The sequence below is a fragment of the Hipposideros armiger genome, unplaced genomic scaffold (assembly GCF_001890085.2).
Source record: "Hipposideros armiger isolate ML-2016 unplaced genomic scaffold, ASM189008v1 scaffold_68, whole genome shotgun sequence".
Classification (NCBI taxonomy): domain Eukaryota; kingdom Metazoa; phylum Chordata; class Mammalia; order Chiroptera; family Hipposideridae; genus Hipposideros; species Hipposideros armiger.
This window is the reverse complement of record NW_017731418.1, coordinates 3644600-3660250: the sequence shown is the minus strand read 5'-3', so window position 1 is coordinate 3660250 and position 15651 is coordinate 3644600. Positions and strand designations below refer to the sequence as shown.

The 15651-nt window shown below is 36.6% G+C and overlaps 1 protein-coding gene across 3 annotated transcripts in view; it reads right to left on the bottom strand.

Moving 5' to 3' along the window:
* The window catches only part of TBC1D19 (TBC1 domain family member 19), a 120822-nt gene that overhangs the window by 34656 nt on the left and 70515 nt on the right, over positions 1 to 15651 (bottom strand). For all 3 annotated transcript variants that reach the window (XM_019642427.1, XM_019642429.1, XM_019642428.1), the window contains exons 12-13: positions 14780 to 14854; positions 11358 to 11420 (exon numbers count right to left, since the gene is read on the bottom strand). In XM_019642427.1, coding sequence (XP_019497972.1) covers positions 11358 to 11420; positions 14780 to 14854 — 138 coding nt within the window. The remainder of the gene's footprint in view (positions 1 to 11357; positions 11421 to 14779; positions 14855 to 15651) is intronic.

Genomic DNA, 15651 nt, shown 5'->3' with positions numbered 1-15651 from the left:
GAGAGAGAGAGAGAGAGAGAGAGAGAGAGAGAGAAATCAAGAAAGATGTTTGATCTGAATAAGTAGAAAGAAGGTTACCATCAACTGAGATAGGAAAAGGTGAGTGGACCAATTTTGGGAATGAGATCAGGGGTTCAGTTTTCATCACTTTAAGTCTGAGATCATCTGCAAAATATCTAAATGGAGATGTTGAATAGGCAGTTGGAGATATCAGTCTGCAGTACAGGAGAGAGGTTTGGACTGAAGATATAAATTTGGGAGTTATAAACATACAGGTGGTAATGAAAGCCACGAGATCAGTGAGCTTGGTGAAATGACCGAGTGAGTGCATGTCAGTAGAGAAAAGAAGGCCAAGGACTGAGACCTGGGACACTCTAACATTAAGATACTGGGGAGAAGAGGAGCCAGGCTAGCATCCAAGAGAGGCAGAGTTCCCAGGATGCTCATGAAGGGTCTCTGGACCACTCATTAGCATGGGTCCCTTTGAGTGCTAGGAGTTGCTGGGAGATGTAGTGTGTTCTAGGTAAGGAGGGGAAGTCACGCTGCAATCACAAAGTGTTTCTATGTACATATTTCCAGTAAACTGCTTAGTAAGAGTTCAGAAAAAGGGGACCTGAATCTCTATGGTTTGAATAACTTATTATTTTCCCCCTTATTCTAGGTAGGATTACAAAATCCCCTTGATTTTGTATTTGTAATATTATATACTCTTTCTTAAAGAGGGACACATAAATTGTATATAAGCTTTAGGTCCCCAAAATGCTGGATGTGCCTCTGGTGACTAGTAGAGTAAGAGGGGAAAAAAGAGCATGGTGTCTTGAGAGGCAAGTGAAGAAAGGGCACAACTGTGTCAAATGCTGTTGCGAGGTCAATCAAGAGGAGCACTGTTGGAGCAGCATCGGTCTTTGGATTTAGTTCCTGGTGACTCTGACAGCTGCATTTTTAGCTCAAGTGGTAGGACTTCATCTACAATGTTCAGTACCTCATTATTATTTTTTAACACTGTATTTGAGAGATCTTTTCATACCAGTATATACGAATAGACTGTTGTTTCATATAGGGTGGCTTCGTTTTAAGGATGACATCATATTTCATTGTGAGTATGTACCATACTTTATTTAATGGGTTAGACCTCCAAAAATGAATATTTAAATGATTTTCAACTTTTTGCTATTTCTGACAATGCCAAAATAATTAGCCTTTTACTGAGTCATTTCACACATATATGAATATTTCTGCAGGACCAATATATAATGGAATAGCCTAGTCCAAGAGGGTGTGCATTGAAAAATGTGATGAATATTTGGCTACATATGCACATTCTTTGTTATCGTCTAACCAGAATTTCTTTTATGTATATAGTGGAAAGGGGGCTATGTGAGTGAGCTCAGTCTCTTCTGCTGCCTGGCTCTTTATTTTCCACTACATAGTCTAAATGATTATATTTGCTTATATTTGAAAGAGTAAATGATTTTAATATTTTACTTGGTAAATAGGCACTTAACTGAATTATCTTATTAGTTCTAATGGTTTTCACTTTATTCCCTTGAATTTTTATATATCTGTACTCAATAACAAGTTTGTATGCTTTCTGCTATTTATAACTCTAATTTATTTTTCTTATCTTATTTATTAGCTAGAAATTCCAAAATGACTCATGTACTTTCCTTGCTTTTATGGTACTAGCTCTAGTACTTCAACATAAGTAGCATTAACTTACATTAAGACAGCAAATGTTGATATTATATAAATTTTATTTACATGCCCAAAATATACTTCACTGTAGTGTATATAGTAAAAAAAAAAAAAAAAAGGATGTTAGGTTGCATAACAGTGTGAATATACTTAACACTACTGAACTGTACACTTACAAATGGTTAAGATGATTTTTTATGGTTTTTTTACTGCAAGTTAAAAAATTTGATGTTATTAAATATAGTTTCAAATATGTTTATCTATTGACATAATCATAGCACTTTTAAACTGAGATATAGTTGACATATATTAGTTTCAGGGTAAAACATAATGATTTGATATTTGTATATACTGTGAAATGATCATATTTTTATTTTTAGACTTATAAATGTGATATTTGCCAACAATTTAGTAAAATTATTTTTAGACCTATAAATGTGGTATTTGCCAATAACTTAGTAAAATCATTAGGTTCTAAAATATTCTAAATCTATAAAGTTTTACCAAACCAGTAAATAACATTAATTGGCCAACCTCCCTGTGTCACCATGGTAGGCAGCATAATGTCCCCGCCCCCAAAGATAGCCACATCTTAATCCCTGGAACCCATGGATATTCTTCTACTTTACAGGACAAAAGGAATTTTGCAGATGTGATTAAATTGAAGATCCTTAGATGAGGAGATTATCCTGGATTATTTTTCTAGGCCCAATGTAATCACAAGGATCCTTATAAATGAAAGACAGGCAGCAGGGTCAGAGTTAGAGATTTGAAGATGCAGGAAGGGGCCACACGCCAAAGATGTAGTTGTACTTTAGAAGCTGGTAAAAGCGAGGGAAGGGAATGGATTCTTCTTTCCAGAGGGAACACAGACCTGACAACCCCTTGATTCAGCCCAGTGAAACTCATTTCAGGCTTCTGAGCTTCAGAACTACAGGAGAATATACTGGTTTCATTTAAACCACTAACTTTGTGGTAAATTATTATAGCAGCAATAATAAACTAATATAATTAATACAATAATAAACTAATTGAACTACCAATAAACTAATACAATTAAAGTTAAATAATGCAATAGGAAAATATACTTACAAATATTTTTCTACCATTTCCTAGAGAGAAAATAATTCCTAAGGAAATATTTGTGTTAACTTTGCCTTAACAGGCTGGTGGGAACACAGTGATGTCAGGAGCAGCTCTGTGCTTAAATCTGTCCCCCTAGAGTCCCTGCTAACTGGAGAAGACACGACATCTGAGATGCTCTAGAGAGAACAGCGGTGCCTGTAAGGTGATAATGCCAGAGGAAGGATTTTAGACATCATGTACTGGTGTGCAACACTGGGATACCAGCGAAGAACTGCCAATTCTTATTCTGACCCGAGTTGTTGTTTTAACTTCTGAGGTACTAATTTTGTGTCTGTAGTAAGATTTTTAGCAGAAGAACAGCTTCTTGGGAGCAGATAGGTAAGCCTGGAGGTGAAGGGAGAGGTCCAGAAAGATATATAAAAGTGAGAGTTGTCAGTGTATAAATGCTATTTAAAACCATGAGAATAGATGAAATCACTAAAGGCAAGGACATTAAAGAAAAACAAGAGGTCCAGTGACTTATCCTTGGGATACACCAGGAACAGGGAGATGAGGAGGAACCAGCAAAGGTGAATGAGTATGCCATAGTAAGAGAGAAGGAAACCAGGCAGCATAACGTCCTAGAAGCCAAGTGAAGAATGAGAATTAAGGAGAGGGTATAAGCAACTGCGTGACCAAACAGATAAAGCAAGAGGAGAGGTGGGAACTGACCACTGGATTCAGCAATACGAAGGCGCTCATGACCTTTGGACGTGCAGGTGGGAAAAAAGGCTGATTAAGGATGGTGCAAGAGAGACTAGGAGGATAGGAACTGGAAACCATACCTACAGATTTTTTAAAAGCAGTTTTGCTGAAGAAGGGAACAGAGGAATGGGGCAGTAGCTGGGAGGGATGTGGGATCAAGAAAGGTTTTTTGTTTCATTTATTTTGCTTTGTTTTTCAGATGAGAGGAATAGCAGCATATTTGTATACTGAGAGGAGTGAGCCAAGAGATGGGAAACTGACAGTGGGAACATTACCATTGCACTGCCCTTGGGAACCGAGGTGGGATGAAGTCTAGTGTCCAAATGCAGGGATTGGCTTTGTCGTAAATAAAAGCAAGGACAGTTTATCCATAAGAACAGGGAGGGAAAGCTGAGTGTGTGGGTGCAGCTGTAGGTAGGGGCAGTACATGTGCTGGTGGGAGTATGTGGGTGTTCTCTTCTCAGACCTTCCATTGTCATCAGCTGAGAGGGAAAAGGAGAAGTCTTGAAGAGAGAGGACATGTAAAAAGCCATCTAGGAGGATGGATGAATGATTGCACTAGGAAAATGATGTAGGATTGTTGGGCAGAACTAAGAACTCTTCAGGTTAGCAGTCATGCATTTAAAGTAAAACTAGTTTATCATGGCTGCATGCTTTTTTCCAGTCACTGCAGCTGTTCCAGTGCACGCTGCAGCCACAGAATTGGAGGGGAATTGTACTTAACCAGGGTTAAGGTTTTGTCAAGAAATTACCACTAGAAGATGGTAGGAGGGCAAGGGAGTTGAACGTGTATCCAAGAGGAAGGGGTTCCAGTGACAGATCATGGTATTGACATGTCTTTCACATTTGTTCTGTCTTTTCCATTCACACAGGCCTTGCTCTCTCTCTGTCGGGGGCTCATGAACACTGACCTGAACTGTGAGAGCTGGTCACCGCTATGCTGAGCTAATTCTCCTCACCAATCCCAGCATGCATGGGGTTCATGTTCATTTTTGTTCTTCCTATTCTCCTCCTAACTCCTTGCCATTAAGAACCAGACATTTCTTATACAATGCCCGTGTCAGAACACTCTTACTAATTTGACTAAACGGATACATAAAAAAATAATATCTGATTGCATCCTTCTTAAACTCCATTCATTCAATGGCATTAAAATATCTGTAACTTTGGCATTCTCTAATATGTCAGTACTGCTACTAAGCATAGGCTACATAAGGCGAGCATATGACATGGGATTTGTCACAGGACAGAGAGTAAATTCCCACATTTTCCCTTTACTATATAGGAATTCTTCCCCACGAATATTTTATACACTTCGGACAATAAGTTAACTTATAGGTTGTCATGATGCCATTAAGTACTGGAACCCAAAAATAATATTCACACTACCCAATTTACTTCCATGGGGTGAGGTGCATCTTCTGATTGAGTACATTTTAAAGCTCTGACATAATTTGAGACTTTCAACACCACTAAGTGTTTTTAAGAATTTCATGTAAAATAAAAACTAACTAAACTTTGGAATGATAAAAAGTTGACTTATCACTCAAAACATTATTTCTATAATACAGTGTTGTTGCCTATAAAATTGAGGTAACTACCACGAGTTACTCAGGGCCAACACATCCTTGCCATACAGGCCCGGATTTTCCTTAGAGAGGGAATGCTGGAGTTTTTCTCATCTTAATATGGACACAGGAATGCCCATGCATCTAATTTTGTAGTCTAGTCACAAAATGGGTCAGACCCGGAGCACGGCCAGAAACATTAAATTCATTCCATTATCACCAACAATTTTCCCATAGAGCAGCTGTGTTGCTGGGCAGCTCTACGAAAGGAAAGCCTGTAATTAATGATAAAAAGGCTTTCTTCTGTCTTGCCACACACACACACACACACACACACACACACACACACACACATATATGAATAAATTTTTTCCCAGAACTCAATTCCTGATAATATTGTTTTCAATGTATACAATTACATATTTTTTATTACTTAAAGTGAACTTCTCTCTAATAATTCATATAAATCATTAAAAGATATGATCATGGAAAGTGTTTTCTTAGTAACTATCCACATGAGAAAAATTTAGTTCTGCATAATTCCCAAAGACAGAAATTAGGTATTGTAATTATCTTTTTACTTATGTTATAGGGATATTAAAGCTTATTCAGTGCCATTTTCAAAATACTAAAAGCAGCAGAGGCCATGATCTATGACTGAAAATATTATATGAAATCTAAAATTGATATAATTTAGAGTAAAATATTGATAAAAATGGAAAATAAAGGTTAAAGTACATTCCTATAGTACTTACTATCTATGATATTAATTTAATATCCAATGCTTTACATAAACACTTTAAAATAATTTCAAAACATTTTTAATGTTCATGTCTTATCTCCTTAGCTAGCAATGTAAGCCCATCAAATATGGTATCATTTATATATGAGGTTCAATAAATATTTACTGATGACCATTCTGCTTTTTCTCAGAAAATGCACTCACTGTTTGTAAATAATTCCATTTGTTAGATTCAGTCATTTTTTAAGTTTTCCAAGTTAATGTGGGACAGACAAAATGAACATCTCCTCAAGGGTTAGCATTGGCACTATTTGGAGAAAAAGTTCCTGCTCTCCTTTAAAATGATGCCCTGCTGACCCTGTTAGCCCAATAAGGCAGATTTGTGAGCTGGCAAGTCCCTCTTACCACCACCAAAAAGCCTTTGTAGTTGTAATTTAAAATTGACAATCCTGCTCTCTCCAGTCACCACATGGGATGAAATTGTCAGATTTACACTTTCTCTACTCACACACTGAGTAGAATAGCTAACACACTATAAATCATGCCATTATTGGCCTTCGGTTGATGTTCTAATTTATGTATTCATGTACCTAGTGTCATAACAGTTTCGTGTTCAGGACCGAAATAGTTAGCATAGGAAGGACCAAAAATTTAACAAGTTGCATTTTTTGCCAAGTAGTAGATATTTAGTTTATTTGATTTTGTTTGTTTTATTTCTTTAATGCTGTGCAACATTAACGGATCTGTTTCCATTAGGACTTGGTTCATGTAAAGGATCCATCACATCTAGAACTAAACTCTAATTAGAACCCTGTACAGTGAAACCTTAGTCAGCCAATCATTACTAACAGTAAGCTTTCAAACAAAATAAGAAAGCTTCTTTGTCAACAGTAAAAAAAATAAATAAAACCCTATCAATAAAAAAAAGTATATGATGTTAAGACAAATTCTTATTTGGGATCTACAGCATACTATGCACTAAAATGAACACGGAGGACCAAAACAGTCATGGAATTTATATGGGAATTTGATTATAAGATAATCAAATGAACTATAATAAGTACTATAAATAAAAAGCATGAAAAACATTACATAGTACTTCAGACGAACATTTTAGATGGCCATGACCTTGTTGTGTGTGTCTGTGTTAGAGGGAGTAGAGAGGAGATCAGGAAGAGTGTATGCGAGGAAGTTACATTTCAGCTGAGAGCTAAATGAAAAATAGGAATTTAATAGCGCAACACTCTTTACATCAATGTATACAATTACATACTTTTTAATACTTAAAATGAACTTCACTCATTAAGAAACTGCAGGTCTGATGGCCCTGAGGTAGGAAGGAGTATAGTGAACTTCAGGATGAGTATGAAGGTTATACAAAAAAATTAAAAACTGAACTAGCATATGATCCAGCAATCCCACTCCTGGGTGTATAGCCAACGGAACTGAAATCAGGAACTTGCAGAGATATCTGCACTTTCACATTTATTGCAGCATTATTCAATAACTAAGTTATGGAAACAACCTAAGTGTCTGTCAATGGATGAATGAATAGTGAAGATGTGGTATATAAATACAATGGCATATTATTTGACCATAAGAAAAAAGGAAATTCTGCCACTTGCAACAGCCTGGATGAACCCTGAAGGCATTATACTAAGTGAAATAAGTCAGACAGAGAAAGATAAATACTGTATGATCTCACTTACATGTGGAATCTAAAAAAGCCAAAATCAGAGGAACAGAAAGTTAGAGTGGTTGCAGGGGTTGCAGGGAGCAGGAAATGGGAAGATGTTGGTTAAAGGGTACAAAGTTATAAGATTATAATTTATAAGATTATAAATTGTAAAGTTAACAAATTTTGGAGATATGATGTATAGCATGATGACTACTTGCTAAGAGAGTAGATTTTAAATGTTCTCATCACAAAAAAGAAATGGTAATTATGTGACAGACTCGAGGCGTTAGCTAATGCTACAGATGGTGATCATTTTGTGATACATGAATGTATGTGTCTAATCAACACATCGTTCACTTTAAACTTACACAATGTTATATGTCAGTTGTATCTCAATAAAGCTAGAGGGAAGAAAAGTAATTTTCTTTCAGCACTTATTTGCCTATTTAGAAAACAATTTGTACAGGGAAAACAAGATACATAGCATATCTGCTTGATGCTTTCCTTTATTTATTAATTTTTTGAATAACAAGTTGGTGCTCTAGCAAATTCCGAAAGTGACAAATGAGATTTTTTTTAAAAAGGTATCATTAATGAACTGTGGATTTTAATGTATTTGATGTGTATGGTACAAGTCATTAAACTTTCTTTTTTTTAATAGGGCAGCTCAGCGGCAGCTCAGCTCCGGCCAGGAATCAAACTGGTGACCCTGTTGCTCAGAGCTCGCACTCTTGAGCAAGCTCTTAACCAACTGAGCCACTCAGCCGGCTCAAGTCATTATACTTTTTGAAACTCAAATTGTCCCATCCTAGGGCAGGGGAACCTATTTCAATTATCTGTTATTACATTACAGACCACCCTAAAATGTAACTGGTTAAAATAGCACACAAAAAGACTCCTCTGACTTCAGTGTGCAAAATGGGCTAACGGTGGCCAGCATTAAGCAAGAGAGGTGAAAAAGAAGGCCAATTTACATTTAGCAATAGTAAAGAAAGAGAATAAGAGGCCCATACATTATGCCAATAAAACTATTCTGTCTTTGGCAGAAGACCAATAGAGCTTTCTTGCATAAGAAATTATGAAAATCTCAATAGCTATAACCCAGCAACTATTAACTCTTGAGATAGAATTTTAAAACCTGGGTTTAAAATACAAACCAAGAGAATCTGTAATTAATACTTTTATGAAAAATCCAACTACCTTGCCCGTGTCAAATACATAAATATATATTTTTTAAAGCCCTGTTATATAAAGGAGCCTTAAGATCATCTATTCTAAACTTCATTTTACTGATAAAGATATAAAGGCTCAGGGAGGTGTGAAGAATTGCACAAGGCCACAGAGATATTTGAGCATCAGAAGGAGAGGAAAGAGAAAAAGGAAACAGAGGAAATATTCGAAGGTATAATTGCTGAAAACTTCCCATATTTGATGAAAAACGTTTATCTACACCAGAAACTCAATGAACTCCAAGCAAGACACACAAACACTTAAACCCACATACATCATAGTCAAACTATCAAAAAGGCAATGAAAGAATCTTTAGAGTTACAAGAGAAGTGATCGTCATATACAAGGATCCTCAAGATTAAGAGCTGGTTTCTCATCAAATAACATGGAGGCTAGAAGGCAGTAAAATAATATAATCAAAGTACTCAAATAAATATTGACTAGTATCCTCAGGTTCTTTTAAAAAAATAATAATAAATAAATAAAATTTTACTGAGTACTAAGAACTAAGCACTGGGCTACACATTGGCTACATAAGTAAATAAACAGATTTTTGCATTTTCCAACTTTTACTTTATTTTATTTTTTTAAGATTTTATTGGGGAATTGGGGGAGGGGAACAGTGTTGGGGAATCGGGGAAGGGGAACAGACAAGTTGCTGTCCTTGTGGTCTTCAGTCTAGTTGTGGAGGACGTCGCTTCACTGGCCCATGTTGGTATTATCATTGCGCTCTTCCCGGGTGAGGCAGATCAGTCGCTGGCCATTGGACAGCCGCTCACGCTGGCTGCCGGCCACTCACAGTAGCTCATAGCAGCCCACTCAGCAGGGGCTGCAGCCTACGCCGTCACTGGTGACTCACGGCAGCCTAACTCCAGGTCAAGCTGTTGTTCACCATCTTAGCTGTAGAGGACTCAGCATCACTGGCCCTCATGTGGGATCCGAACCGGGGCCCTGCTGCTCAGAGCTGACATCCCAGGCCAACTCTTAACCAATGCGCCACTTGGCCGGCTCGCATTTTCCAACTTTTAATTAATAATTAACTTTATATTAAAAATTGAAATTTTTTTCTTTTTCTAAGATTTTTATTGGGGAATTGGGGGGATGGGAACAGTGTTGGGAAATTGGGGGAAGGGGAACAGACAAGTTGCTGTCGTTTTGTTCTTCAATCTAGTTGTGGAGGACATTGCTTCACTGGCCCAAGTTGGCACCATCATTGCACTCTTCCTGGGTGAGGCAGATCAGTCGCCAGCTTCTGGACGGCCTCTCACTGCAGCTGCTGGCTGCTCACACTGGCTGCTGGCTACACACGGTAGCCCATGGCAACTCACTACAGCAATGGCTGCAGCCTACGCCGTCGCTGGGGACTCACAGCAGCCCAGCTCCAGGTTGAGCTATTGCTCAGCATCTTAGCTATAGAGGGCAGTGTCACTGGCCCTCATGTGTGGGATCCGAACCGGGGCCCTCTGGCGTCCCAAGCCAGTTCTTAACCATAGCGCCGCTTGGCCAGCCCACAAAAAAAAAGGAATTTCAAGGGCTGGCTGAGTGGCTCAGTTGGTTAAGAGCTCGCTCAAGAGTTTGAGCTCTGAGCAACAGTGGTTCAATTCCCGGCCCGAGCTGAGCAACTGCTGAGCTGCCAGCAGATGGCAGGATGGCTCAGCTTAAAAAACAAAAAACAAAAATGGAACTTTAAATCTTTACTATTTTTAAAATAAAAAATGAAGTGTTTTTGAAATTGTTGGAATTCTCTTAAAATTATTTCCAGTGTTATTTCAAATTTTAATTTCACAGATAAATTTTTGGAAGCCTTTGGACTTCAGTTCTTGGAAGGTATGATTAATTAAACCTTGAGAGACTACTATTTCACTCAGTCTCTTGCCCAAAACAGATGCACACCACTACACTGTTACCAAACAGAAACCTGCTAATTCCAACAACTAGGACTTATTTACATTTAATCCAACAAAAATTGCTTTGTGGAATCTAGATATTTTCTACACGGCATTGACATTTACATAAAATCAAATTATTACATATATATATATATATACATATATATATATATATATATATGTGAGATCTTTAAAAAAACCATCCAGGAAATTCTATATAAGTTACATACTTCCTATTTATGATAAGATATTTTTATTTTAGTAGATAACAAAAAGAACCTAGGTAAGGATCCAAACATCTACAATATCAGCATATGAAATGATCAAAGAGTAATCATCACACTTCAAACTGATTTCAAAACATTGAATTATTTATTCAATAACTTTAATAGAAAAGTATTACATAAAATGCTTTCTCTAAACATCTTGGGAGGGCTTAAATGTGAATTTGACACCTCATTTAAGAATCTGTGCCTATACGTCTCCTGGTTGTACCAGATACGACCAAAGGCACAGTCGACACTCATTTAGGAGCTCTGGTTCTCCCACCTAATCCCACACAAAAACAAAGGTTAACCTCATCCCAAACTGAGAACTCTTAATCTGATAAAAAATAAACATGGCTTGGATTTCAGAAGGATTCTTTTAACAACAGAGATATCTCCTAAAGCATCATGAATTAGAGAACTTAAAAAAATATATATATATTTTATTTTTCAACTTACCTGATATAAATAATCTTCAAATACAAAATAATAATCATCATTGCTTGCTGTCAACTTCACATCCTAAAATTAAAAGTAGAGAATACTAAAAAGAACCTAAATATGCAATATTTATTTGCAATATCTAGAAAAAATACAGTAATATATAGAAAGATAATACAATATCTAGAAAGAATACTTAATTATTTTATTACTTTATGTATGATTATAAACTTCTCAATTAGATTTTATCACTGCTATAAATTTACTTGACTAATATATATGATACATTATTTGACATCAAATTGCTGATACCTTTTTAGGTCCCATTAGTAATTCCTTATTATTTATTTCAATTTTACCTCCTTTTAATCTAATATTTAGGTATCCTAAAAGTTGGAAAAACAGATCTAATCATAACACCCAGAAGCAACCATAACAATCTGGCATCAAATTACTGTTCCAACCTCATCTTCCACTGTTCAGGTCCTCATTCTTGCCATCCCCTCAAAATACCAAAAATCTTCCATGCCTTTGTAATTATTCACTTGCAAGTCATTGCTTCTTACCAAACAAACAAATAAGACAATGTTTACCTTCAAGAAGTCTACAATCTCACCAGCAAGAAAATAGACAAAGTAGAAATATGGGAATAATTGCAAAGAATTATTGCAGAAACCCCTGATAATAAAGATGAATCAACAAAATTCAACTGAGCTGTTGAGCAAAGCAGCGATCAGGGAGGATGACATGAGTCATGGGTGACTCTGGAGGTGGTTCAATGTATGTTAAGTCTGGGAAAACTTAAAGACACAGATGACGAGAAAAGAGGGGCCGGTCTTCTTTGTCAGAAGATGATATGGGCAGAGGTAAAGATCATTCATTCTCCACAGGGGTGATATTGCCTCTAAGGGGGTGAAAATTGGTTCTTGGGGCCATAAAGTTGTACACATTACAATGGTCTGTGGACCTCCAAAGCTTATCCTTACCCAGCAAAATCTTATTCTTTGGTATTTCATTTTTATATTAGAGAAAAATTAGTGACTTTTTCTCTTTAGGGGGTAATAAGGAGGAAAAAGTTGAGAAACATTGGTATAAACTGTTGAATCATAGTAAGTGGTGGAAAACTGTAGATGGTGGGGATAAAACGCAAGATTGTGAAAAAATAGAGTCCAGAAAGAACCATTTAATAATTTAGCTTAGGGAGGGTTGGATGATGTTCTATATTTAGTATTGCCTTGTTTCATTCATTCCTTTAACCACTAAAATAATTCAACTTTATTTTCAGTAAAATTAAAAATGAGTCTTTGCCAAAGGGAGCCATAATGAAACTTCACATAATTTTTTTTAAATGCTCATTTCCTCAAGGGCTGACTTTAATAACGTTTGGAGTTGCTCCAACAAGATCAGCAGAGCTAAACTAACATAAGCCAGGGACAATCAGAGACAGATATCCTCCCCAAAACACTCAAGCTGTGGACAGTCAGGATTGACTCTACCAAAACTCTTAGTCAATTCTTCAGACACAAACTGTTTACTTCTTTCTCACAGGAGATTTTCTTTACTGATGCAAACTGACTTTCATGTTGGCAGCAAAGAGAATTCTCATACTAGCACTCCCTGGTTTCCTGAATGTTTTTTCTTGTGAGTCTTCTCTCATTTGAATAGAAAAGAGGCTGAAGTCTTAAAGCCCAAAAGATCTCTCATGCAGTTGCTACAAGAATCCCGAGCACAATCATTTGACCTCCAAGCTAATACTAGTACCTGTGATCCACATCTATGTAAAACCTCTGTGAGACTCAAGACTTTTCATCAAAAGACTGTATCCTCTTAACTCTCCACATCTTTGCTCCCTGTAGAGTGTAGTGGTTAAAGGTCCGGTCGAGAAGTCAGATGGCCTCGGTTCAAATCTTGGCTTTTCTACTTGACATGTGAATTTAAACAAATTTCTTTAATTTTTCTTTGCCTCAGTTCCTTCATCTGTAAAATGCTAAAAATAATAGTACTTCCTGTTTTGTTATAGCACACGTGTCAATATGTGGCTGGCTGGCGATTAAGAGAATGATGTAAGTATAACACGGAAATTGTGTTGGTTCATATGAATGTTTCTTTAAAAATGGGGAGCCAATATCATGAGTAGAATCATAATCAGGAAAGGAAAGGGCCTTCAGCTCAGCTGCTGCACAAGGACGACCCCTTATAAATGTGTTTCAAGAAAATGAAAAATGAGTGACTGCACTGGGGGCTCTCTCTCCAGAGAGGAACCCCCAGCCTTGCATATCTCTTAGCTCTTTTACCTCCTCTCATGCTCACCTTAACAGCAGCCCCAGTAGCCCAGTCCACCACTTCTATCTGCATTATTTTAGCATTTCCACTTTATTTTTTTTCCCACTTTATTATTTTTATACATTTTTAATAGCTCCTGCAGGAGAAGCCTGCCTGAGCTGTCCAATTCATCTCCCAAGCTACCAATTATTGTCTTTGTTTAGTATTCTGGTTACAAATTGCAAAACCTACTTCCACCTTATTTTTCCCATAAGCTCTATTATTTTTAAGGCATGATTTTTTAGAATGCAAAGGTTTTTGGGGTTTTTTTCCCAGGAAAAAGTTTATCATTTATAGCCTAAATGTTGGTATCTGCTGCTCGTAAGGTAGCTGTTAGGATCAGACGACACTCTATGTAAAGAGTTTGGAACACTGTATGTCACATAGTGAGCAGTCATTAAATACTAGTAGTTGCTATTATTAACCGTGGTCATGTTCTACCCAGACAAATGTTCAGGTCCTCAGTGTGCAATCTTCTTTCCCCCGTTTCTGAGACCTGAAATAATATGCCCTTCTCCTCTATCCTGCAAGTTCTAAATTTAAAATCAGAGTGTTTTAAATAGACTAATTATTAATCCAGAATCAGCCACGTCCTATATCATGCTTACCGCATCTACTTCTCAACTTGACATCAGATGCCTGGAGACAAAAACTCAGTGTATCCCTATCATAAAACTTGAGAGGCGCTTAACCATATGTCTAGAAACTAAAAGAAATTAAAAATAAAAAATGACTTTGATACAAGAGAATAAACCCATAGGTTCTAAAGAATCATGAGATAGATAAAATAAAAATATTATAGTCTGACTTTCCTTTTAGTTGCTTTTTTATTTTGTATGGTAAACTTAAATTGATAAGGACAAGAAATGCTATCATTCCCTTAATCAAAAAATGAGGAGCAGGAAAGGATAATGACAGCTGCAAAGAGTAAGACGATAACATTGAATGGAGACTGCAAATTTTCAAGGTCAACCTTAACTTCACAAATATAATGAACAATTAAAATTATTTTTCAAGGTTAATATGAATCATCGTACATAGCGCAGGGCCTGCATGTTAAAGCCTCTCGATAATTGTTTAATATTAAACATGGAAAAACTATGCACACTTTTACTTACTTTATAAATTAGACTGTCCACCAGAAGGTCATGTTGTATCACATTGGTCTTAAGCTGTTCATAATACAATATATCCTACAGTTAAAAATAAAACAAAAAAATTAAAGGTCAATCACATTTATAGAGTGTGAATCATCCTCAAACTTTAATAAATAATCATTAATAATCATATAAGTAATAATCGTTTAATAAATAATCATTATTCACTACTACATTTTCTCCTTCTGGTCAATTCTAGAGGCTCAATAAATATACTTAACCCGGTCACTTAGGATAAGATCTGGCAGCTGGTGGGTATTCAATCAATGTTTGCTAAATTGATTAACTATAATTTAACTTTTAACAGCAAATATGGTATTAAATAATTACTAGGTGCCAGGAACTGTTTTACCCACGATACGAGGTCTGACAAGTAAGTTCGCGAACTCACCTTAGAAAAAGTGCTACATGCCTCATTGCTGACTATCACTATGGTCACCTTCGAAGTACTCCCCTTGGGAAGCTATGCACCCTAGTCCACCCTTCAAAGCAATTTTGGAGCTCTTTTTCTGGAATGGCCATCAGAGCTGTCATCATATTACCCTTGATGTCCTAAATATCATCAAAAGATCTTCCTTTCAGTATTTCCTTATCTTCAGGTAAAGAAAGAAGTCATTAGGGGACTAGATCAGGTGAATAGGAAGGGTGTTCCAATATGGTTATTTGTTTACTGGCTAAAAACTCTCTCACAGACAGTGCCGTGTGTGAGCTGGTGCATTGTCACGATTCAAGAGCCGTGACTTGCTGGTGAAAAGCTCAGGTTGTTTTTGTCTAACTTTTTCATGTAGCCTTTTCAGCACATCCAAATAGCAAACTTGGTTAACTGTTTGTCC